Raw genomic sequence first — 23,816 nt, forward strand, 5'->3', positions numbered from 1 at the left:
TTTTTTTTTTTTTAGCTCTATCATCACTGGGTGTTTTGGTCTGGAGGTAAACAGAGGGGCTGGTCTGCTCTTTGTTCATGAGACAGTTTTCATGTTTTCAGGTTACGATCAGAAGAGGAAGTGAGTCACTTATTCTGACCGTAATAGTAAAGTCTCTTACACTAAAAAAAAAAAACTACAGGAAGTAAAAACAAGTGTTCAATCATCCCTTCAATAACAAGAATATCGAAAGCATCATTAAGTCTAGTTATACACGTCTGTAAAGTAACAGAAGTCAATTTCTTTAGTTTTGAATTGAGAGTTGAGAACACTGAAACGGAGGTGTTTAATGCATTTTATAGTGAGTTAAATGAAAGATTAAAAACATATTTGAATTGTCACGACAGGTCAACAAGGAAAAAAGACAATAATCAGGGGAAATAACATCCAACAGAATTTCATCATGTAGTCTCTAGTTAATAAAGGCAAGAAACTATAACACTGATAGGGTTAAAATATTTCAGTTACTCGATAACTCTGTCATTTAAAAGCCAGATCATTTTACATAACTTAATACAACATTATTTTCAATACATCTGTACAAGATTATTGGTTTTAGCTGTAATTTGTTTCTGATACAACATATGATTAAGTTTGTTTTTGTTGGCATTTGAAAAAAAAAACGTTACTCAAACTTAAAAAAGTGGAATATTTTATCTACTTGTTCCCAATTACTGTCAGGATACCAATTAAATGGTCAAGCTGTGTTTCTACCTGACATCTTTTTTAGCTCGCTCTATATTTAATTTAAGGCATGCATCCCCGCATTGTTATAACTGGTTATTTGGTGGAGGTCTGGCACCATGCATATGAAAGATATATGTTTGATTATACACAGCTTGTCAGGCGTTATTTCTTTGGATTAAAAAATGAATGACAGTATCAATATTAGGAAACTATACATTTTCAAACGGAATTCTTGTCTTAACTGTCTCATTGTGGATGCTTGTTTGGTCTTGTTGCTTCAACTGCCTTGAACTGCATGACGAGCAAATTTCTTTAAACTCAGCATGTTCTCATACAAACATCAATGCATGATCGGAGGTGTTTGCAGGGTGTCAGCTGCGATGCCTCGCTCTGCGGACAGCGCGGTCCCGCCATGTAAATCAGTGCCAGTCCCAGACAGGCGCTCCCGCAGCTGATTGGCTGCGCGCCGCGCTCCAAATCACTGCGCGCTACTGATTCCTCTCACTCAGCCCACAGCGCGCGGCTCGTCAAGTTGCGTCTCAGACAGATGGTAGAGAAAGCACAAACAGAAGTGTTCCTACACAGTGGATGGACCTTTTTACAAGAGGAGAAAAACGATTGACGGGAATAAGAACAATCAGGACAATCTGGATTAATCCAAGATTGGACGGTCGTGGAGTGAAATGATCTGGGACATCTATGTACGATAAAAGGAGTGATTTCTGCTTTTCAAGATGACGACAGTGGATGTTTAAAACGTCAGCGGCCTGGGTTTTTTGAAAGGAGGATGACTGTATTCACGAGAAAGGTGCAGCAGGTGCTGCTGTGCGTCCTGCTCCCGTGCGCTCTCCAGCTCTGCTGCGCTCAGACGCAAGAAGATGGGCGTAAGTCCCCCCCCCCTCTTACTCACTCACACTCTCACACTTTATGATTAACCAGAAGATTTTACGATAAAAGTGGACAAATGTCCCTGACGGCCTGAGTCGGAGCAGTGATAGGAAAAACACCTGTCCTCACTGAGCTGTGAGCCAGAACCTGTTCCGCACACGTACAACTTGTTTGCTCTGAGTCACCTGCACCTCTCCCACGACTCTGTGTGCTTTTTCATGTTTGTTTCAATTGTTTCAAGGTTTTGCGACTGAGCAGTCCAACCTTTCATCGACTGGCTGGCGACTGCAGGGAGTCCAGGGCATGCTTACTTTATATGAAATAATTAACTCGATGGCTTTTATTTAAATCTGATTCCCCGATTTCTATTTCCTTGAAGCTGCAGGTTAATCAGTCAGTTCATTGAGTCAACATAGGAGTAAAAATTAAGTAAAAGGAAGCTTAAAAATGTTATTATTGTCATTATTATTATTATTATTATTATTATTATTATTATGATTGATGTATTACCTTGGTGGCATTTCAGTGGTTTATTGAATGTGAACCAACCAATTACAAAACATACACATAACCATACAACCATACAACTCTTGCTAAATCAAAATCACTTGTCAGATTGGGGTTAATTAATTTTCACTTAGAAAGAACCAGTCAATTATTCTTTCATCAAAACTGGTTAAGAATTAAATACATAAAATGTGGAAGAGATAATAAATTTTGTTGTGGCTTTGTCTTTTATCAAAAATGTATAAAATTATTCTTTTTATCATGTCAAAATATTGGGTTGTTTAATGGTCAGTTTACTCTGGTCATGAACCCAGAGCAACATGAAAGTACTGTACTCAACTACAGTATGTCTTTAGAGAGTAAATGCCGTATCACATGCCACCATAGTTGTTGTGGTGTTTTTGAGGCAGTGAGGCGTTTTGATTTGAATCTAAAGAGGACCATGTGAACTTTGGCCTTGTGATCTTGTTGTTGCCACCTGGCAGCAGGTGAATCAGTGGCAGTGAGTCAGAAGAAGCATGAAGGAGAGAGGATTGGTGCACACCTTGCCACTGAAAGACTTGTTTGTTCATTCTTTTCTGTGTCGGGTCAGTTTAGCTAAAACTAAATTAGATTACAGTCTCTTTGATGTGTGATGTGCTCGTCTACCGCTAGGATTCATATCCCGTAACAGGCATTAGAATAACTGATGTTAACACGGTTACGCAGTCTTTTGGGAAAGTTCTTTGAGTCCTTTATTTAAAACTTCAAAGTGAATCGTCTTTTTGTGTCTGTGCTGCAATAAAAAAAATGCGGAGCACAAAACTCTCTAGGCAAATATATTACACAATCGCACTGAAGATGAACAGCACATGCATTGTCAAAGCAAAGTGATGTATAAGAGGAAAATTACATTGCGCCTCTGCAGAGTGAACATTCCAAGTTAGACAAAGCCTTCTATTTTAGTGTCACAGATGTTCAATATGTGATGTGTTGCTTTGGTTTTTTTTGCTTCATGTGCCTTCAGATTGTCATCTTAAAAACAAAAACAAAAACAGGTGGCACTACTTTTCGATTGTTGACTCTGTACTTTGCAGGCGTGACCTTAGAAAACAACTCGTGTCAGAGAGGAAAACATTCTGTCACTCCTGCAGCCCAAGTATGATGTTGAACAACACCCTGCGCCAGCTTCTGTTAACACAAACAGAGTCCGAATTCACCTGTTCCTCTGCCTGTGAACCAGCAGAGAGTGAAATGAAGCAGTCATGCTATCTGGTGTCTGTCTTTGTGTTTACGCGCGCGCGCGTGTGTGTGTGTGTATGCACGCTCACTTCTGAGGTATGCAGTAATCTGTGGCTAACCTGTTCCAAGTTTCTGTTTACCTCAGCCATTGCCTCAGCTGCATTATTGAGCTTGTTTATCTCCTCCTTTCTTTTCTCTCTCTCTCTCTCTCTCTCTTTCTCTTTCTTTGTGTGTGCATTGAAATGTCAGAAAAACACACGAATGAAAATAACAACCAAACCCAAGCGCTCCTGTGTTTGTCATCCCAGATTAGGTTACGCTCTCACACTGGAGACAATGTCACCTCAGTGAAGTGAGCTAATGTGCAGCGTGAGATCGCTCTGACCGGAGTGAGGAGGAAGGCGCACATACTGTTGTATCTAGAAAGACAAGAGAGAGAGAGAGAGAGATACATTGAGTCACTGCAGGCGAAATAAAATCTGGAGGCATGTCTTGATGCACTCCAACATTTGTTCTGCGCTCTTTTAAAATGGGGCCATTGTGTTCATGTGTGTGTCACTGAGTGTGTGTATTGACACTAAACTCTACGCCTCATTCCTTTTTTTTTCGAAATCATCCATCTGCCAACGCTTGAAAGTAGAGCTTTGACAGAGAAAACCCACTCAGCCTGTCGAGATGTCCTGCCTCCACAGCTCCTATATGGTTGACATACCATCCTCTGATATACTGTCCTGCAAGCAGAAAATCCAGTTTGTCTGTCCGTCGGGGGACATAACTCTGGTGTGTGCATACTCAACATAGCTTGTGAAACGGTGCTGAGTATATGGCACCTGCTGAGGTGTTTCGAGTGTTTCTCAATGCTTCATTCAAACACTTTTCAGCAGCTCAACTGATAGCAGGAAAGTGTTGCTAGGGTTTGAATAAGGCGCGGTAGATAAAGAGCTTCACCCCTGAATGGCTTCTGAGTGCATATCATTTCAAATAACTGGGTTTTAATTGTGCTAAAGTTTCTTAAAGCTCATTAGGGGAAATTATCGCAGCTCCTTATGATACCAGTGAGACCCTTGCACTGAACAAAGGAGGTAATCTCTTGAGCACGTTAGGTAAGAGATGATCGCATACGTGAGCAAACGGTGATTTTGATTTCCTTTTTCCTATTTGAAGAGTTTATATCAAGAATAGGTTCATTAATTCTATTAAGAGAGACAAAGTTCATACTTGAACAAAGCAGTTTTTCTGCATCTCAGTCGCATCGAGCTGATTCTGAAGTATAACAGGCTTTAATCTTCGTGTAAGTTAAGACTCAAAAACAAAAAACACTCACTTAAAATAGTACCACTGTGAATACAGAAACAAGAAGCTCCACACTGTTTGTTTCTGGTTTCACTTGTTAACGGCACACATGTGAGAATAATGCACAAATTGTTTCTCTCAATCTTCAGACATTTTCTGAATGTACCAATTGACCTTCTTCACAGAACAGAAGCCTTTTAGGTCTTTTCAGCTCATTTCCTCCGGACTGTTGACACAGGATTCTCTGTTAAAATGTTTCGATCCCTCAAGCTGAGACAACACTGATCACATAATCAGGGTTATTCTGTCAGACTCGAAGAAAAAGTCCCTTCAGAGCCTCGGAGGACATTCAACAACTGTTTTCACAGGCTGATAGTGACTCCTCACGATGAGTAATCTGATCCCATGTGTGTAAAGTCTGTGGAATCAAAGCACTGCTCTGCCAAATCACAATAAAAACACCTTATTGTGTTGCTGATATTTACTCATTCAGACAAGTCTGGTGTTTGTGTAGATATGAAGGTAATGCCTCTGAGCTGGAATTGTGTTCTTGCAGAATAAATAATTTCTAATGAAGTGGCAAACTATCTTTCCTTAAAGAAAAAAACGGTTTAGGTTTGTCCTGGAAATTCACATTTGTCAGTGATATGAGTAAGAAATAGAGTCTGGAAAGTGAATCATCAGCAGGACAAACAAATTCCTTTTACCTCTGCTTTATCGTGGCAGTGACAGTATTTTTATAGTGATAGCTATAACATCTTAAAAACAAACAATCCCAACGCCGACATAGTTAAAGACCACAATGATTAATGTGTTGTCGTCGTGCTCGTTCATCTATTTAAGTGAGCTATAGCTACTTTTGAAGCAGTGTGAACTCAACGTCCCCAAAGACTCAGTAACGTCAATCTTATCATTGCTTCATGGACTGAGGAGCTGCTCTTTGCAACGTTGCAGACACACAGACTCCAGATGATCAGAGGATATTGTGATGATTTGCCTTTTTTTTCACGGAGAATTGGTCTTTCAGATACAGTGCTCCAGTGGTTCCGGTCCTACCTGACCGGTAGGGCTGAGTATGTGGCCCTTGGGGAAGCCAGGTCGAGGTCCCACGCTGTCACCTGTGGGGTTCCCCAGGGGTCAGTGCTGGGACCCAGCCTGTTTTCCATCTACATGCTCCCTTTGGGCCACATCATCAGCAGGCATGGAGTCTCCTACCATTGCTATGCTGATGATACTCAGCTCTATGTCAGGCTGGACCGGACCTCCTTCCTTGCTATCCAATCACTCACCGCCTGCCTGGAGGAGACTAAAGCATGGATGAATGACAATTTTCTCCAGCTCAACAGCTCCAAAACTGAATTTCTATTAATTGGAACTCCACATCAACTCAAGTCCTCCCCTTCCACAGTCCTATCATTTGCCGGCCACATAATCAACCCAACAACTGCCGTTACCAACCTGGGTGTCCGTTTTGACCCCACCCTCTCCTCTGACCTCCATATCCAACACATCTGTAAGACCTCATTTTTTCACCTCCGGAACATTTCCAAACTACGCCCCTTCCTCTCCCTCCCCATTGCTGAGAAGCTGGTCCATGCTTTTGTCTCCTCCAGGCTGGACTACTGCAATGCACTCCTCATCGGGATCTCTGGAAGAAGCCTACAACGGCTTCAGTCGATCCAGAACTGTGCTGCCAGGATCCTGATAAGGGTGCCAAAAAGACACCATATCACTCCTATTCTCCATAACCTTCACTGGCTCCCGGTTAGGTTCAGGCTGGAATACAAAATCTGCCTCCTGACCCATCAGTGTGTCTATGGTAGTGCACCAGTGTACCTTAAAGAACTTCTCTCCCCACACGACCCGACCAAACGCCTCTGCTCCGCCAACATCAATTTGCTGAAGGTCCCCAAAACCAAACTGTGTTCCATGGGGGACAGGGCTTTTCAGGCTGCAGTACCCCGACTGTGGAATGCCCTACCTGCCCACCTGAGGGCACCACAGTCGGTGGACTCATTTAAATCTCGCCTGAAAACGTTTTTGTTTTTGAAAGCTTTTGAATGATTTTACTGTTCTCTGTTGCATTTTATGAGTGTAAGTATGAGTGTTTTTATTGATTTAGCCTGTATCTGTTACTTTTAATCGTCACTGTTGTTTTAAATTCCATTGTAGCACTTTGAGATTTGTTTTACAAATGTAAAGTGCATGATAAATAAAATTCATTATCATTATTATTATTATTAATTACACACAAACCTCAACAAATCCAACCAGAAAACTTGCAGAATATGTCACCTTCAAGCACTTGGGTTGAACACTTGCACTCAAGTGAGTACAAAGAGTGAGTCTTATCACCACAACAGGACTAACAAAGGACTCACACACGTTGTGCTTTGACCCGCCTGCCGTGGCTCCGCTGTGAGGTTAATAATCTGAAGGTTTTTATGCCCTTGTTGATCTCATTCTTCAGCTGGCTTCTAACAGCTCTGCTCAATGTGCAAATTATCAGCACTTTCAGAATGAGTCAATAGGAGCGTACAGAGTAATGCTTCTAAGGTAATATCCAAGATTACTGCCACCTACCTAATAAAATGTTTTACTATACACCTATGATACATAAATGTTAAGCTGTTAAGTGTTTTTCAGGAGTATCCCCACATAAATATAAATAAATCTGCCCACAAATTTGAACAGACTCATTGAAACAGTCATATTTGGTATGTATTTAATATGAGCCTGGTCACTGTGGACTGAATTTCCTGTATTCAGTCCTGCAAGCGCCAAACCTGCAGTGTCTCGATAAATAGGGCATGAATGATGAAATGATTGAAAGTCCGATTCACCTGAGGAGAACCAGGTTGCCAAGATTTCCTCAATAATCCCAGGACCTTCACCTGCATGTGTATTGGTTTACTGCAAACAGGAAGTACCACAAACTAACTCTGCCATGTTAAGTACTGTGTAATACACTCATTACAATGGCAATGGTGTGATTGCTGCAAGTATTATATCCTGTTTTCTTCCAACATGTACACTCACAACCTACCTTATTAGATGCATTTATGCACATTCAATCTGACAAGAGAGGCTCAATTTTATAGTATTTTCATTTCAGAGCTTGCGATTCACAGTGTGTTACTCATAACTGTATATTGGCCAAATGAGTAACATTCATGACAATAACATAATCAAAACGTTTCCTTATATATAAACTGTTTGTTAATTTAGCAAAAATAATACAGTGGATAACACTGTCGAAGGCACCTAATGATGTGGCTGGAGGGTGGTTATTAAAGGTCAACATAGTTGGGTTCAGAAAGGTAGATCTGTGAATAGCTGTGACTGGATGAGCTCCACTGACAGATTGCCAAACGCAGATGCAGGCACCACAATGAGTGAAAATGTTCCCTCCCCACGATTTTTATATGACGGTTTTACTCAGAGCAAAAGACCATCATCCTCTCCTTTTACTGTTTTAATAGGTTTGTCGAGCCTGTTTGCACTGCACTCAGCTGAAGAGACAGTCAGGGGTCAATGCTGAGCAGCTTTTCAGTTTAGTGTCCAGTTCTTCCTCAAAGTGATAAATGAGATTTAACTCAGGGAAACAGTGGATTTACAACAACTGAAGCCTCACAACAAAGATCTGTGGACGGTGTACAGCAGATAGTTATATGGTTCTGCAACAATACCATATTTTCAGATGATATTGAAATATTAATATTCTACTCAACACTCATGCTCAATTCTCTGTGCTGTTTTCACTCTGCTGTCTGGCATTTGAATAGCAAAGCAGCCCCGGAGTGACGCAGAATGGCTGAACTCCCACAGACCATAAACAAGGCCTTGTATGTTTGTTATGCCATGTACACAGTCCTCAGCTTGTCTCACACTGCTACAGTACAGTCATTCATCCTGAGTGACCCAAACACTGCGCCACACATGTTGTCTCTGTAAAGACCTACGACGTTTGCTCATTAATAATTCATTACAATTTTGAGTGGAATTCCTCGTGTTTTGTAATCTTTGCATGATCGTCTGTGTATTTCTTTTGTTTTATTGTAGCATTTGACCGTGTGAGTCAAACAGCTACACAATACGAGGAGGATGCATGTGTTTTCCTCTCATTTTTTTGAAGCAAGGTGACTGGGTGAACTTGTGCAGCATAGTGGTAATGCAGCTGAAACACAGTTATCGACTGGAGGCGACTAACAATATACTGCTTCTCCTTTTTTTTTTTTTCAGTTGTTGTTTGCTCCGGTACCCAGAACTTTCTCAGCACAACTGGAACTTCAGAGATTCAGTACAATCTGATGAAGAAGCTGTACACGGGGTGCGACATCGTGATGGGAAACCTTGAGATCACCATGATGGAGCACACCCGAGACTTCAGCTTCTTGCAGGTGAGCCTGTGAGCTAATCCGGCTGCAGTACGTGACTTACCTCTAAAATGATGAAATGTGTCACCAAGAAGCGCTGCCAACCAGACAAAGTTGTGAAACAACATTACTCACCCTTGAATGATATAAACTATCAGACATCTGAAGCTTGTTCGGGGGTTCACAGAGACTCTCCACATTTCCCATGTTTATCACTGTCTGAGACATGATGACTCTGCCGCTACGGTCACAGTAGTTCATGAAAACACAGAACTTTATTCTGATCTTCACCCCTGCAGTCTATCAAGGAGGTGACGGGCTACATCCTGTTCGCTGTCAACGAGTTCAGTCGCCTCCCGCTTGACAACCTGCGCATCATCAGGGGCTCCACGCTGTACGAGGATCAGTACGCCCTGGCTGTGATGGTCAACTACCAGAAGGACGGGCAGCACGGCCTCCAGGAGCTGGGCCTGACGCACCTGACAGGTACGCAGGAGGTCGTTCGGTCGGAGTTTGTTTAAAGTGTGGGAGGCGGCCACGGCGCAGATAAGCACTGGAGGTTGGATGCGACACTTGTTACTGTTGGAGCTCCCACACCCACACACCGCAGCCACTCCTTCAGAAATACCGGTCGCCGTCAGCCCAGCGTCTTGTGTGCTCGCGCTGATGTGAAGTCCCTGGAATGTCTCAACCGCTCAACTGCCAGTGTAACCCGAGACGAGGCGCATTAGACGCCTGTTTGTGAGTGGCGTAGTAAACAGGCGAGTGGCGAGGCCTGACGGGATGAGTCACGGGGCCTGTCCGGGCTTGTGCTGCTAACTGTCCCTCCCCATTTAAATGCATGTTTGCCATCCGCAGAGATACTGGAGGGAGGGGTCAAGATTATCCAGAATAAGTACCTGAGCTACGCCCCGCAGATCAACTGGCTGGACATCGTGAAGGATGAAACCGCTCAGGTTGTCATCGAGGGCAACGGGCCGAAAAGTGAGTGCAAAGGAAGAGAGCTTGATAAGTCAGTATCGGCCTTAGTGCCATGACAAGACGACTGCTTCACATGCTGAGGTGTGGACCGAAGGTGTTACTGAACATTTCACCTGTTCCTGCAGGTTTGCTGTATTGTGAAAAACTGTTTCAATCTAAAAAAAGTTGAGACAACATTTCTAAACCAGCAGCATCTGCTCCATCTTTGCCTCAAGTTGTAGAGGGACTGAAAGAGTTCATAATGTTTATTCTTAAAGGACTGAATACCTGTTGTGATTAAAGTTATTTGTTACTTCTTTTAAAAGTGATGGAATTACCCTAAAAAAAGGTTCAACAAGCAGTAAAATAACTCACATTTCGTCTGATTGTCTTTCTAGGATGTCCTAATATTGTGCAAACAGTTGTTTTGCTGCACATCTAACCTGATCGGTCAGCACTGTGAAGGTCAATCTAATAACTAATTTACTCATTAGGTTCCGCTGAAGTCAGTCGGAAGCATAACAGTGCTGCAAGTGTTGTTTTGTTCTGTTTGAGTTAATCAGTTTTCAATGAAACCCAGCAATTTTAAACTTCATGTGGGTAACAAGGCTGCTATTTTCAGCTGTCATGACGAATAACTCCTCCTCTTAACCATTTAAAAATAATTACATTTTTAAACTGAGACCTGACTGATATAACGCTCAGTGTAGCAGACACATAACCACAGGTGTTGTGGAGGTATAGGCTTGGGTTTACTAATGTCACTCCTCTACTGTTTTTATACGGAACAGGTTAACTGAAACTCCAGGAGCTGGAAATGTGTTATTAATATCATAATAGTGATCAGTTAAAGTGTGAGTGACAAAAGTAGTGATATTACAGTCACACCTTAGTTCATAACATGTTGTTCCCAAAACTGCTTAATAGACAAAACCTGCAAGGATCAGTTCAACAGGTCTTATCAACGTTTCAGCCGAACCTTCTCTGAGATGACTGTGTTGATGTTGTTCACAAAACCGTTGACCAGACATGCCCGACTGAACAGATTGAACAGGTTTCTGAAAATTGCAACAAACATTTAGAAATTTGCACAAAAGACATCGCTGTGAACTCTTCTGACAACAGGTGTGAAGACACAAGAACTTTGTAAATTTCAATGTAACTCTATCTTGTTACTATGTAAATGTCTTGCACAGCTCACTGTTGCAAGAGAATGACGTTCGTTTCCTCCAACTCTGAAACCTCATCAGGACTGTGACTCACTTGTTCAAGTTGTTTGTCTTCCAACCCCCCGTCTTGCCCTGACCTTTGTCTTTAGGCAGAACACTAAACTACAAGTTTCATGCACCTTGCGTGGCAGTCGAATGGTGTGTGAAGAGATTAATAATTAACTTACGCCGATTCTCTGATGGAGTTTAGACACAGAAAGATTATAGATTTTGTCTTTGACTCTCTTCTACAGGTATAACTTAAATAACGCAGCTCTGCCTTCATGAGACTTTGCCTCAATGTGTCTTCCTGGTAAAATAAAGATTAAAGAAAAAAATATGATCTTAACATGTTCTCTCCAGATGTTTATGTCACAGTTTGATGGTTTAATTCTGAATGTTTATTTTTACCTGCAACAAAATGTGTTGATGCCCTCATCGATCTGGTCCCCTCAGAGCCTTGTGACAAGTCGTGTGGAGACCTGCAGTGCTGGGGTCCAGGAAGTAACACATGCCAGATCTGTGAGTGACATTAAAAAAACTTTTTTTGTTTCTTCTAATCTCTTTCAACAGCAGCTCAGTTCTGCAGTAGAGCTGCATTTGCCCCGGAGTGTCTTAAAGATGCCTCAGAGATGAGTCACGGGTTCTGCGACTTGTGTCGATTCGCTACATTTTTCAGTCAGACATTATTTTTATTTATTGTTTTTACATCTATCATAAGATCTTTCCCCCTGCTGATTGCTAAGTGAACGAATCTGTTTTCCAGTGACGAAGACTGTGTGCGCCCCTCAGTGTAACGGCCGATGCTTTGGGAGAAACCCCAGCGACTGTTGTCACAGTGAGTGCGCCGGAGGCTGCACCGGACCGCTGGATACTGACTGCTTTGTGAGTCTGAAGCTTCACTTTGACTTATGACATTCGACATACTGCTAAAAAAGTCAAGAAACATGCCTCAAAAGCAGCTACTTTATTTTTAGCATCCTTGTGCTCATCAGCTGACTGGTTTATACTCATGCAGACAGCAAACATTCATGAGTTTTTTTTTTTTCTTGTAATTTCAGTGTGCTTTGCTTTTCATTTTACAGGCTTGCAGGAAGTTCAACAACTCGGGTTCTTGTCTGCCGCAGTGTCCTCAGCCTCTGATTTACAACAAACATGCATTCAAAATGGAGCCCAACCCCAACGCCAAGTACCAGTATGGCTCTATCTGTGTGGCCCAATGCCCACGTGAGTGGCCACACATGCCCCCTTATATCCACATTTTCATACAGACCCAGGGTTCATCTACTGTTGCCGCCCGCCTCAGAGTGAATGCATGTTTTATCTTTGCTTTCCATGAAGCTGCTGCACAACTCTAGACGTCGATACCATATGCTGCATTATACTCATTCACCTTGCTTTCTTTATTTATAGCAAACTTCGTGGTGGACGGCAGCTCGTGTGTGAGCAACTGCCCATCTGATAAAATGGAGGTGGAGAAAAGCGGAGTGAAGAGATGTGAACCGTGCGGAGGCCTCTGTCCGAAAGGTATTTCAATCTTTTTACAGATCCTCACCTTTTGAATCTTCACTTCTTCTTCTTTTTTTTGGCAACTGAAGTTTTCTTTTTATAGGAAAATTCATTTTTCTTTCCCTGTGCTTAGCTGAATTCAGTTTTGCTCGATCAAGAGCAGAGTGCAGAGGACTCAGAGGTGATGATCATCATCAGCCTGACTGGTTGGGGTTAGAGGAGAACAAGGAGAGAAAAAACATGATCGAAAACAAAGAGCAATATAGTGTCTCAAAGAAATGACTTCAAGTTGGAAAGTGCATGTGTGTGGTTGTATGTCTCTCTCCAGCAGATGGATAAATGTATTATATATAAGTGATGAAACAATATGGAATAATAGAGCTAAATTAGTACTAAAACAAAAAAAGGGAACTTGTTGGGTAACTTGCTATTTAGAGTACTTGAGGTTTTTTTTCTCATCTCCTCATTGGTTCAATCTGTTGTTTTGTTGCAGCTTTGCACAGTTTGTCAATCGAAATACTAATTTTTTAAATTTTTTGTTGTTTTTCTTTGACATCTTTCTCTCAGCTTGCCACGGCACAGGCAGTCCAAACCGGCAGACAGTTGATGCGAATAACATCGACAGCTTCATAAACTGCACTAAGATACAGGGCAGTCTGCACTTCCTCGTGACGGGGATTGAAGGGTAAACATGTCTTACAATCAGCTTTAGTTTTAATCACAGAAAGGCTTGTGAGTGGTTTTTAACACTCTGTGCAAGCTTTCATGTGTATCTCTTCATCCCCCCACAGTGACACTTACAACGGCGTGCCAGCCCTTGATCCAGAAAAACTAAAAGTCTTCAACACTGTGCGAGAAATCACGGGTGAGTGAGCGCGTGTGTGTGTGTGTGTGTGTGTGTGTGTGTGTGTGTGTGTGTGTGTGCTACGTTTGAATTACTTTAATTTCTTCATGTCGCCTCACTGTGTCTACACTCTGGTTCAAACAACTGAAATGCAGCGTCTCCACTTTCAGACATCCTCAGTATCCAGTCGTGGCCTCAAAACATGTCGGACCTGTCAGTCTTCTCCAACCTCCAAACAATTCAAGGCAGAACTCTTTACAAGTGCGCAGTTGTTTTTTTCCTCCTCCCTCGTCTCTTGCTTGTGTTTTTCCAGTTGACCGAGATCACGTTGCCGCCATGTTGTTGTATCGTGAACTCTTATTGCACACTAAAACTTTATCTGACATGTATCTGATATTTTTTTTTTTATCTTGTATCTCTTTATTTCTTTATGATATGTCAATGACCCTTTAGAGGAGTGAGCTCTAGAAGGTATGGTTTACATTTCACGTGCTCGTTTCTGTCTTGTGCTGTGCAACCTTTGCAATTCAAATGGTTGGTGGTGGTCACGTCTTCTTCTATAAACCTATAATATTCTTGCATGCTCTTTTTGGGTGAAATTTAACTGTTTTTTTTTCAGGGATGGGAGTGATTTGGGGAATTTTGTATCTGATTGTATTTGTGTGATCAGGGAGGTCATAGTGGTTCTCTTTGGTTCTCATTCAAAATCTAACTAATGATGATTGCTTGGTTGAAATTTGGCTGAGATATCTGATACTAAAGTAACTGGGCTCATATGGTCACTCTGGACTCACTAGTTGTACAATTTGATGCATTTCAGTCAACTAATTTCCAAACATGACACCAAAACAACAACAACAACAACAACAACAACAACAACAACAACAACAACAACAACAACAACAACAAAAACTGCCAAAAAGCTGCTTTATGTTTTTGGGTTTATCAATTCCAATGACTTGAAAAGACACCTAGGACTCTTTTGGAAGTCTTTGGAATTGTCCACTGTTTGCAGTTTACCACTGTGTTCTAAAATATTGGCAGGAAATTGCTTCAAGACATGTTTTTTAACTTGTAAAACCTGATATGATAAACAGACACAAAATATCAACGGATTTCGATTCCTTCTGAGCAGCTTTCCAATGAAATATTCTATTGTCATTAATCATTAAAAAAAGGAATTCATATTTGCAATTTTTAATGCCTTCAAAAAATAAAATTCTGTTTTATTCTTGTGTTTGTAGGGGCTACTCTCTGATGGTGGTGAAGATCGGATCTCTCACCTCCCTGGGGTTACGCTCACTGCGGAAGATAAACGATGGCGGCGTTTACATCACAGGAAACAAGCAGCTCTGCTACCATGACACCGTCAACTGGACACGCATCTTCAGCAGTAGCTCCCGTCTGCAGAGACGCCAGAAGCACATCGACGTGAGGGAGAACCGGCCCTTGGGAGAATGTGGTGAGTGAGTCCGGGCCGATTTACTGACTCTGTCGATGGTGAAACTAAGTGTGCAAATAACCCCTGGTCTGCTGCGTGTAGTTGACGAGGGCCATGTGTGCGACCCCCTCTGCTCCTCTGATGGATGTTGGGGTCCTGGACCAAATCAGTGCGTTTCCTGTGAGAAGTACAGCAGGGGAGGAACGTGTGTGTCAGACTGCATGTTCCTGTCTGGGTCAGTCTTCATGGAAACACATATAATGTCCATAATAAGAGAAAACATGTTTGCTATATTGTGTGAGAAATGTCTGCTGCACAGCTATTGAAAGTGTTATATCTCTACTCAAAAACCAACAAAATGAAATCCTTTTTGCTCTGAATGTCAGGGAGAGGAGGGAGTTTGCTACTCAGTCAGGGGAGTGTATGGCCTGTCATCCGGAGTGTAAGGTCCAGGAGGGGAAGGCGACCTGCACAGGCCCGGTAAGAATATCCTCTTCTGTATCTATCTTCCTCCAAGTTGTCATGACAAGAGTGCAATAATGCTGTGTGCTGCTGAGCTGCTGTCACAATGTGTCATCAGCAAGGCTGTTCACCGTGTTGCATACTGACTTGAAACACTGAATCGTTGCTGGTTGGTTTGTTCTCTGTCCATCAGCTGAATTGTTGATTTCACTCTGCAGGGAGCAGATCAGTGTGTAGCATGTGCCAGGCACCAGGATGGTCCACACTGCGTCTCCTCGTGTCCTGAGGGTGTCATGGGAGGAGAGGGGATCATCTTTAAATACCCCAATAAGCAGGGTCACTGCGAGCCCTGCCACGTCAACTGCACCCAAGGGTGAGGCAGAACTAGAACTCTGATGTGAAGCACAGACAGGGTTTCCTTATTTATTGACTGTAAGCAGTGTGATGTGAGGGGTAGAAAGACGGTGAGCACGAAGAGGAAATGAGTCCAAGTTGAGTTGTCCACTTTTTTAATTTTCTTGTGCAAAATAAATATAAAGTGCAAAAAGTGCCAAAAAGTGCATAGGAGGATTTCAGGAGCGAGGCTTCCACAGCACCAGCGTGGCAACCAGCTGCCACAACCACAACCAACTACAAACCGACAACAACAACACTGCTGACTGAATGTCTTTGGGTTCTTAAATACATTCAGCTTAAATGGATAAAACCATAAAACTCCATGAGATGTAAAACATAATATTAGGTCACTAACACTATGTTTAAATCCTCCACTACAACACTCATAATAGTAATCTAAAGAAAACAAAATCCATAAATAAGAATAAACCAAACTAACTACCCAAATAATTACATGAAATCCTAAACCATATCTAAAATCTGCAAAACCACCCCCCGCCTATTTCCACTTTGGTCCAGCCCGGAACTTTCTATAGTGGCACATATATTGCACCAGGCACATATATTGCACATTACCCAATGTGAATTGTCATTTTCGTCTTGCAGGTCCGCCGCCATCACCGACCGGACTGGACACACAGACAAATAGTTCTAATGAATAAATAAAAATGTTTTAAATTACAATCGCTATGCAGCTTATTTTTTATGTGCAAATTAGCTCCTTAAAAGTGCTGTGTGCATTACAAAGTGCTGAGTGAGAGAAAAGTGTCTCTGTGCAAAGTGCAGTGGTGTGTTACACGTGACGAACAGGCTGTACGTTACATTTCCCCCTCCCTCTCCATGGCGAAGCCTCCATGTTTAGCGCTTCTGGAGAGACAGTCTGCCACGACGTCGGACTTGCTGGGTCGGTATCAAAGTGTAAAGTTATATGGCTGAAGGGAGACATACCATCCAGTGATGCGATTGTTGGCATCCTTCATCCTGTGCAGCCACTGGAGAGCACGGTGGTCTGTCTCCAGCTCAGTGACGTCCCAGCAGGTAGTACCTGAGACTGTCCACTGGCCATTTTACAGCCAAGCACTCCTTTTCCACAGCTGAGTACCTGGTTTTGCAATCCAGCAGCCTCAGACTGAGGAAAGCGACTGATCTCCTCTCCCCCTCCTTCTCCTGGATCAGAACGGCCCCCAATCCACTTTGCGAGGCGTCTGTTTGAAGGATAAAGGGTTGACTGAAGTCAGGGCTGTGTAGGACCGGCTCTGTGCAGATGGCCTCCTTCAGATCCCTAAAGGCCTGCTCGCACTCTTCCGTCCAATGCACTCTGTTGGGAGCTGCGTTCTTGGTCAGACTTGTCAGCAGTTCTTTCAGAAAAATTTGGCACAAACTTCCTGTACCAGCCAAACAACCCAATAAATCCTCTCACCTTCCTTTTGGTGGTGGGGACTGGAAATGCTTTATTGGCCTCCATCTTTTCAACCTGTGGCTTGATCTTTTCAAAGCTGATGGGGAAGCCCAGGTACTGTACCTCCTGGCGGGCCACTGAACACCTCCAGGGGTTGATGGTCCATCCAGCTGCTCTGATAATGTGCAGAACTTCCTGGAGGTGGTGTAAGTGTTGTTCCCAGGAGCTACTGTAAATCACCACGTCGTCCAGATAGTCAGCCGAGAAATCAGACACATCCCGCAGTATGTGGTCCATCAGGCGCTGGAAGGTTGCTGGAGCCCCCTTCAGACCAAATGGCATCACCTTGAACTGGTACATACCAAACGGTGTCCTGAATGCCGTCAGCCCTTTTGTTTCTGGGGCCAGCGCCAGCTGCCAGTAACCTTTACTGAGGTCAAGGGTGGTGATGTACGCTGCTCCTCCCACTCTCTCCAACAGGTTGTCAACCCGTGGCATTGGATATGGGTCGAAGTTGGAAATGGAATTGAGGTACCTAAAATTACTGGACACTAAAATGATTCCCATTTCCAGCATGGGCATGATTTTGTTGTGTAGTACCGGCACCAACCGCTCAGGGATCCTGTAGCTCCGTTGAGAGACTGGGGCATCCTTCTTCAGTTTTATCTTGTGCTAGACCAAAGAAGTGAAGCCTGGGGTCTCCTTAAAAAGAGATGGGTCAAGCAGTGGCTGAATGGCTTCCTGTTGAGTGGAAGAAAGGTGGGAGGGGTCAACTGCAGCAGTTTCTTCTGCACCAGTTGGGAAGTATTTCTCTGTAACCTCGGCATCCTGCACAGCTAGAACCAACAACTGCTGTGACGGCTCCTGACAAACATGAAACTCCTTCAGCAGGTTAACATGAAAAACCTGGTATTTCTTTTGCCCATCTGGCATATAGAGCTCATAGGTCACTTTCCCTACCTGCTTGGTGACTTCAAATGGCCCATGGCCATGCAGGTGCAGTGGTGTGTTACACGTGACGAACAGGCCGTTCGTTATGTTCGTCACATTGACCATTTGTGTGTTCTCTGTTCAGATGCACAGGTCCAGGAATCAACGACTGTGTCGGCACTTCCCGATACATTTCTGGGTACGTTTTCCAGCCTTTCTGACATTTGTTTTATAATTTAAGCATTGTGAATCAACACTAAACGCTGATTATTCATCTCCCATCATTAGACAAGCGACTACAGCCATTGTACTGGGAGTGATCGCCCTCATCTTCGTCTCGTTCTCCATCTTCGTCCTGACCGTTCTGTACCGCAGAGGCCTTGCCATCCGTCGAAAACGAGCCATGAGGAGATACATGGAGAGTGGAGCGGTAAGTCAGGATCAGTATTTTAACTGCTCGCGTGCTTTTGCGTCTGTGTCTTTTCTAAAGCACTTCTGTGCTGTTCCAACAGAGTTTTGAGCCACTTGAAGAGAAGGGTGCTCAAGTCAACGCTCGCATCTTGAAGCCTTCAGAGCTGCGTAAGATAAAGCTGCTGGGAAATGGCGTGTTCGGAACTGTCCATAAGGTATTTGTCAGTGTGGCGATTTCAGTTACAGCCCTCTTCTTGCGAAATTGATGCTCTTTCACTGAATTATGAATCCATCTCCCTGTCTCCCTGATGTTTGTAATTCACAGGGTGTTTGGATTCCTGAAGGAGACACAGTGAAACTTCCCGTGGCAATAAAGACGATACACGATCGCACCGGCCGACAGACTTTTTGTGAACTGACCGATGTAAGAAAACTTGACTCAAAAATGTGTGACTTTTCAAGTGGTCTGATTAACAAATATCTCAAAATGTTGAATTTGTGGGATTGACATTAAATGAAGTCCACTGTTTAAACCTGCAGCACATGATGGCGATAGGCGGGCTGAATCACATCAACGTTGTGCGGACGCTGGGCATCTGTCCTGGTGAGAGCCTGCAGCTGGTAACCCAGCTCAGCAATCAGGGATCGCTGCTGGAGCACGTCAAGAAGTACAAGAACAAACTCAGCCCACAGAGGATGCTCAACTGGTGTGTTCAGATTGCCAAGGTAAAGAGCAAGGAAGATGAAATTGCTTCTATGTCTATGGACAAACTTTTTCTTTTTTGAACATATTGTTTGGCCCATTACAATTCAAACACTTGAAGTCTGTCGCCCTCTGCTGTCAGGGTATGAATTACCTGGAAGACAACAGGATGGTCCACAGAAACCTGGCTGCCAGAAATGTGCTCTTGAAGAATAATTTCACCGCCCAGATTTCAGACTACGGCATTGCAGATCTGCTGTACCCCGACGACAAGAAATACTTTTATAATGAGGTCAAGGTCGGTCTTGTTCATTGATCATACAACATCAACACAGCGTTTAACTATTTGGAACATGATGAGCAAATTCTTAAATTCAACGAGGACTCATTTTAATTCTGCTCTCAGACCCCAATCAAGTGGATGGCCTTGGAAAGTATATTGTTTCGCAGATACACACATCAGAGTGATGTCTGGAGTTATGGTGAGTTTGCACAATTTAATTTTGATTGTCTATAAAGACAAAAGTCACAGTGTGAGCTTCTCAGTTAATTTAATCCCCCTCCATTATTCAGGTGTGACAGTATGGGAAATGATGTCGTATGGGGCAGAGCCGTATGCGTCCATGCGTCCACAGGAGGTTCCTGACTTGCTGGAAAAGGGAGAGCGTCTGTCCCAGCCTCAGATTTGCACCATTGATGTCTACATGGTCATGGTGAAATGTGAGTACTCCACTGCAATGTAGATCCTCTTGGCCTTTGCAGTAGCCTGACATTAGATGCTCATTAGTTGTGGCTCTAAGGATTGGGGCATCCTTAGGAAGGGGGACAATAGTCAACAATAGTAAGATGTATTAGATGAAGACTTTAAAAGAATATTCATGGAGGTAAGAAATGCAGCAGACATTCATGATGTTTACTCATTTTTTGGCACAATCTTTGCATCGTATGTTCTGAGCTGTTCAGTACTCAACAGAAACATAGAAGCATAAAAGTAAAAGAAGACATTTCCTGAAATCTGTCAATCCAAAGTAATGCCATGTGTCTTGCTCTTCTTGCATTAAACAATGAGTTATGTCTGTAACAGACGTCACTCCCAGCTTCTCTCAGTGGTTAAGTCTTCTTTCTTTTTATGTCAGTTATAAAGTCCTGCTCGATCTGAGGATTCTTGTTTTCATTTATTATGGTCCCATTAATTTTAGTTGAAACTGGTGTTGGTGTTGAAAGTTTGGTAAATGATGATTAAAAACAGATAGTTCTTATTAACTAAAAATGCACAAACTGAAATTACAAATGCGTTCTCAAATAAGCCTAAAGTACAGGAGTGCCATGATAAGAAGGATAAGTAAAACATTTTTGTGCAAATATATGCACAAGTAAAGTTATTTGAGAAATCTGCCAAGTTTTCAACCAACTTAAAAAAAAAAAAAAAATCTGTAATTTAGAAATGACTTTTTTATCTTTATTTCTGACATTTGAGAGATTTACATTTAAGCACACTAAGAATCTATGATATTGGCCAGCATTCTCTTAAGAGCAATTTGACATGGTTACATTTAAATTTGGCTGTAGTTTTATGGTGTTGGTCATGTTCTTCTACATTTAAATGCATCTGTCATGCATATATTTACAACTACGTTGATTTTTACGGGTGAACTGTGTCTTTTGTCCTTAATTGTACAGGTTGGATGATAGATGAGAACGTCCGTCCAACTTTTAAGGAGCTGGCCAGTGAATTCACCAGAATGGCCCGAGATCCACCACGGTACCTGGTGATCAAAGTAAGACAGGATCTATAAGTTCTACACAACACCAGCAGTGGTTTTATTCTGTTTCCATTGCGAATAAATATATTCTGCTCATTGTGAATGTATATAGGATGGGTTCAAGCTGTGCATGTTAATCGGTGTCTTGTCATTGTCTGCCAGGAGGACTGTTGCCAACAGGACTTGGATGAAGTCGCCCAGCGAAGTGGAGATCACCTGGATGATCTCGACGATTTAGACATTGAACTGGGTGACGAGGTGGTGGATGAAGAGATGGTCAATCTGGCTCCAGTCCCCCAGTACCTGCCCAGTCTCAATCGAGTATCTAGATCGGACACTCACAAAGTACGGGAACACACTCCTTATCAGTTAAATGGGCAGTTTTTATCCGTAAAGAATTTTCTTCTAAGGGAATTTCTTTATTTCTCTTGTGTCGTAAAGGCCGTTCTTAATCCATCGAGTGTGAGTGGATATCTACCGATGACCCCTGGAGTTGACAACACTGCACAGGTACCAAAAATGTTCAGTTGTAATTAGTGCTGTCAATTTTAATCGCGATTAATCCATTGAGGTCTGCCAATTGGGTCAAGGAAAAGAACTAGAGGATAATAGTGTTTTTTCCTGACATTGGGACTGATTTATGAGGATTAGATTCTTCATTTCAATTAATCTCAACTTTATAAAAGTTAATTGTTGACAGTTCTCCATGAATTAATCACGATTAATTGCGATCAATGCGATTAAATTGCGATCAATGCGATTAAAACTGACAGCACTAGTTGTAATATTAGGTTACTTTATATTTCAATAGTTCTATATTATCTTTGCAATCACAATGTTCTCTTGAGAAATAATCCAAATCTGTGTTCGGCTGTTTGTTTCACCTTGAGTAGACGGCGTGGCAGTCACGATCCCGGCTAGACTCCGCCCGCACTGTGTCTGAGAGCTCGGAGGGCTGCGGCACGGCTGGGGAGCTTGAAATGAGTGAAGACTTCTCTCTGGCTGGGAGCCTAAAACGAAGACGTCATCGAGAAGACAGCGCTTATGTGTCGCAGAGGGACAGTCTGTCAGGTGGCCCGCCAGAGACTCCTTCACCAGAGATAGAGGAGGAGGACCAGAACGGATATGTGCTCCCCGGGGGCAGTCCAGAGAGAGGTAACTTTCCGTGAGCATGCTACAAACAGGCAAACAAACCCAACACTTTTTTAATTTCATTTTGACTCTCTTTTTTTTTTTCCTCCCCAGAAACTCTGCTTCATGCGTCACGTGCTGCATCCAGCAGGATAGGCAAGTCTCGTTCCTCCAGCCTCTTGGATGATCCAGATGACGAAGAATACGAGTATATGAACAAGCAGATCTGTGCAACGCCGATGTCAACCAGACAGAACAGCTACTGCCCGAAGCCGAACAAAAAACGGACTTCCTCCGTCTCGTCCCACACAACAGCCAGCTCCTGGGATACCACACTCTCAGCGGAGGTCCGGGGAGGGCTCACAAGAAGCAAAGACAGCTCTGATTCGGAGCAACAGGGATCCAATGATGTTGAATACGAATACATGGACATCAGAGGCCATGAAAAAGAGGAAGGCCCTCCAGCACATGATCCTCCTCCTCCACCAATATCCTCCAAGGTGCGGGCGGAGGAGGACGAATATGTGGAGGACAGTAATTATCATTACACAAACAGACAACCGAAGCTGCGTCAAGCTCTTCGAGACCAGAGGGAGCTGAAGATACAGGGGAAAGAGGAGGGTGAGGCATACGAGTATGAGGACATGGACTACTTTGCAGCCCAGCTGCCTGAAGATCCGGCGGTTTACCAGAACATGCAGTGGGAGGGAGCAGTGGGGGGCGCCGAGGCACACCAGTCTGGGTTTGACCCCCATGTAAAAGTGCGAGCTGGGGTTGGGCAGCCTGCTGCTGGTGACAGCTCGTTCGACAATCCGGGCTACTGGCACAGCAGGATGTTCCTGGAGGCCAAAGCGGTGCCAACATGAAGAACTTTCTATATCTGAAAAGACACAATCATGAAGGACCTGAAACAAAAGGCCAGTTATTAATGTAGCCTATGACAATGTTAAAGACTTTTAAAACTAATTTGTCATTCATTGTACATTCATTATAGGCTCACATTAATTATTTAGGCCCATGATTGGGGCATTGCCACAATTTATAGCAGGAAATAACAGATGACAAGCTATAATTTCTCAGTTTACATTTTGAAAGAACAAACATGTTTTTAAGAAGAAATGCAGCTCTTTGGGATTTATTTTTTTATGTTTTGTGACTCTTTAATGTTGATACATGTAACATATTTTCTCAATAATTTTTTTTAATATGAATTTCTACTATGAAGCCTATTTTTCATTTAAACTTGTCGGTATGTGTTGATAATTCAACGACTTGTCAAATGTTTCCCATCAGGCTCAGAGATTGACATGTATTAAAAAAAATTACTAATTTTCTTTTGATCCATATTTCACTCTCCATAAGGCTTGTTCATTTCTTGTAAAATGTTGTTCACTATAATCCCTACCCTTTTGTCTATAGCAGCATTTTTTGGTTTTAAGAATGAGTTGTTGATCATACATGCTTTCACTTTAAAGCATGAATGGTACATTAACACATACACTTACCTGACTTTCATCCAAATCTTTGCCCTTCATCATATGAAATGCATGTATTATGTTTCTAGAGCTAGTGCCAAGAAATGTGCCGAGTGCAAGAAGTCTTTTTAATCATTCTTTTTTCCCCCTTAATCAACAAAACTTCCACAATC

At 42.7% G+C, this 23,816-nt stretch overlaps 1 protein-coding gene across 1 annotated transcript; it reads left to right on the plus strand.

Annotated features, from left to right (window-relative positions):
* The first annotated feature begins 1,245 nt into the window (after nt 1–1,245).
* On the plus strand, nt 1,246–23,502 carry erbb3a (erb-b2 receptor tyrosine kinase 3a). The gene is made up of 29 exons (XM_030092221.1): nt 1,246–1,610; nt 8,878–9,035; nt 9,311–9,497; nt 9,870–9,995; nt 11,636–11,701; nt 11,946–12,064; nt 12,265–12,406; nt 12,593–12,706; nt 13,256–13,373; nt 13,480–13,553; nt 13,703–13,793; nt 13,986–14,003; nt 14,777–14,994; nt 15,076–15,208; nt 15,360–15,453; nt 15,654–15,808; nt 18,306–18,359; nt 18,449–18,590; nt 18,673–18,786; nt 18,897–18,995; nt 19,112–19,297; nt 19,417–19,572; nt 19,681–19,756; nt 19,848–19,994; nt 20,955–21,052; nt 21,200–21,382; nt 21,479–21,547; nt 21,931–22,192; nt 22,283–23,502. Exons 1-29 carry the CDS (start codon nt 1,514–1,516, stop codon nt 23,032–23,034), a joined length of 4,248 nt encoding a protein of 1,415 aa, XP_029948081.1. The 5' UTR covers nt 1,246–1,513; the 3' UTR covers nt 23,035–23,502.
* The last annotated feature ends 314 nt before the right edge of the window (nt 23,503–23,816 follow it).

This window comes from Salarias fasciatus, chromosome 5, assembly GCF_902148845.1.
Source record: "Salarias fasciatus chromosome 5, fSalaFa1.1, whole genome shotgun sequence".
NCBI lineage: Eukaryota > Metazoa > Chordata > Actinopteri > Blenniiformes > Blenniidae > Salarias > Salarias fasciatus.

Excerpts from the sequence above, each read along its gene's own strand:
- erbb3a (XM_030092221.1), top strand. The coding sequence starts at position 1,514 with ATGACTGTATTCACGAGAAAGGTGCAGCAGGTGCTGCTGTGCGTCCTG. Across the intron at positions 13,374-13,479 it reads CTCGTGACGGGGATTGAAGG|TGACACTTACAACGGCGTGC; the intron begins GTAAACATGTCT and ends ATCCCCCCACAG. Across the intron at positions 18,360-18,448 it reads ACTTCCCGATACATTTCTGG|ACAAGCGACTACAGCCATTG; the intron begins GTACGTTTTCCA and ends TCCCATCATTAG.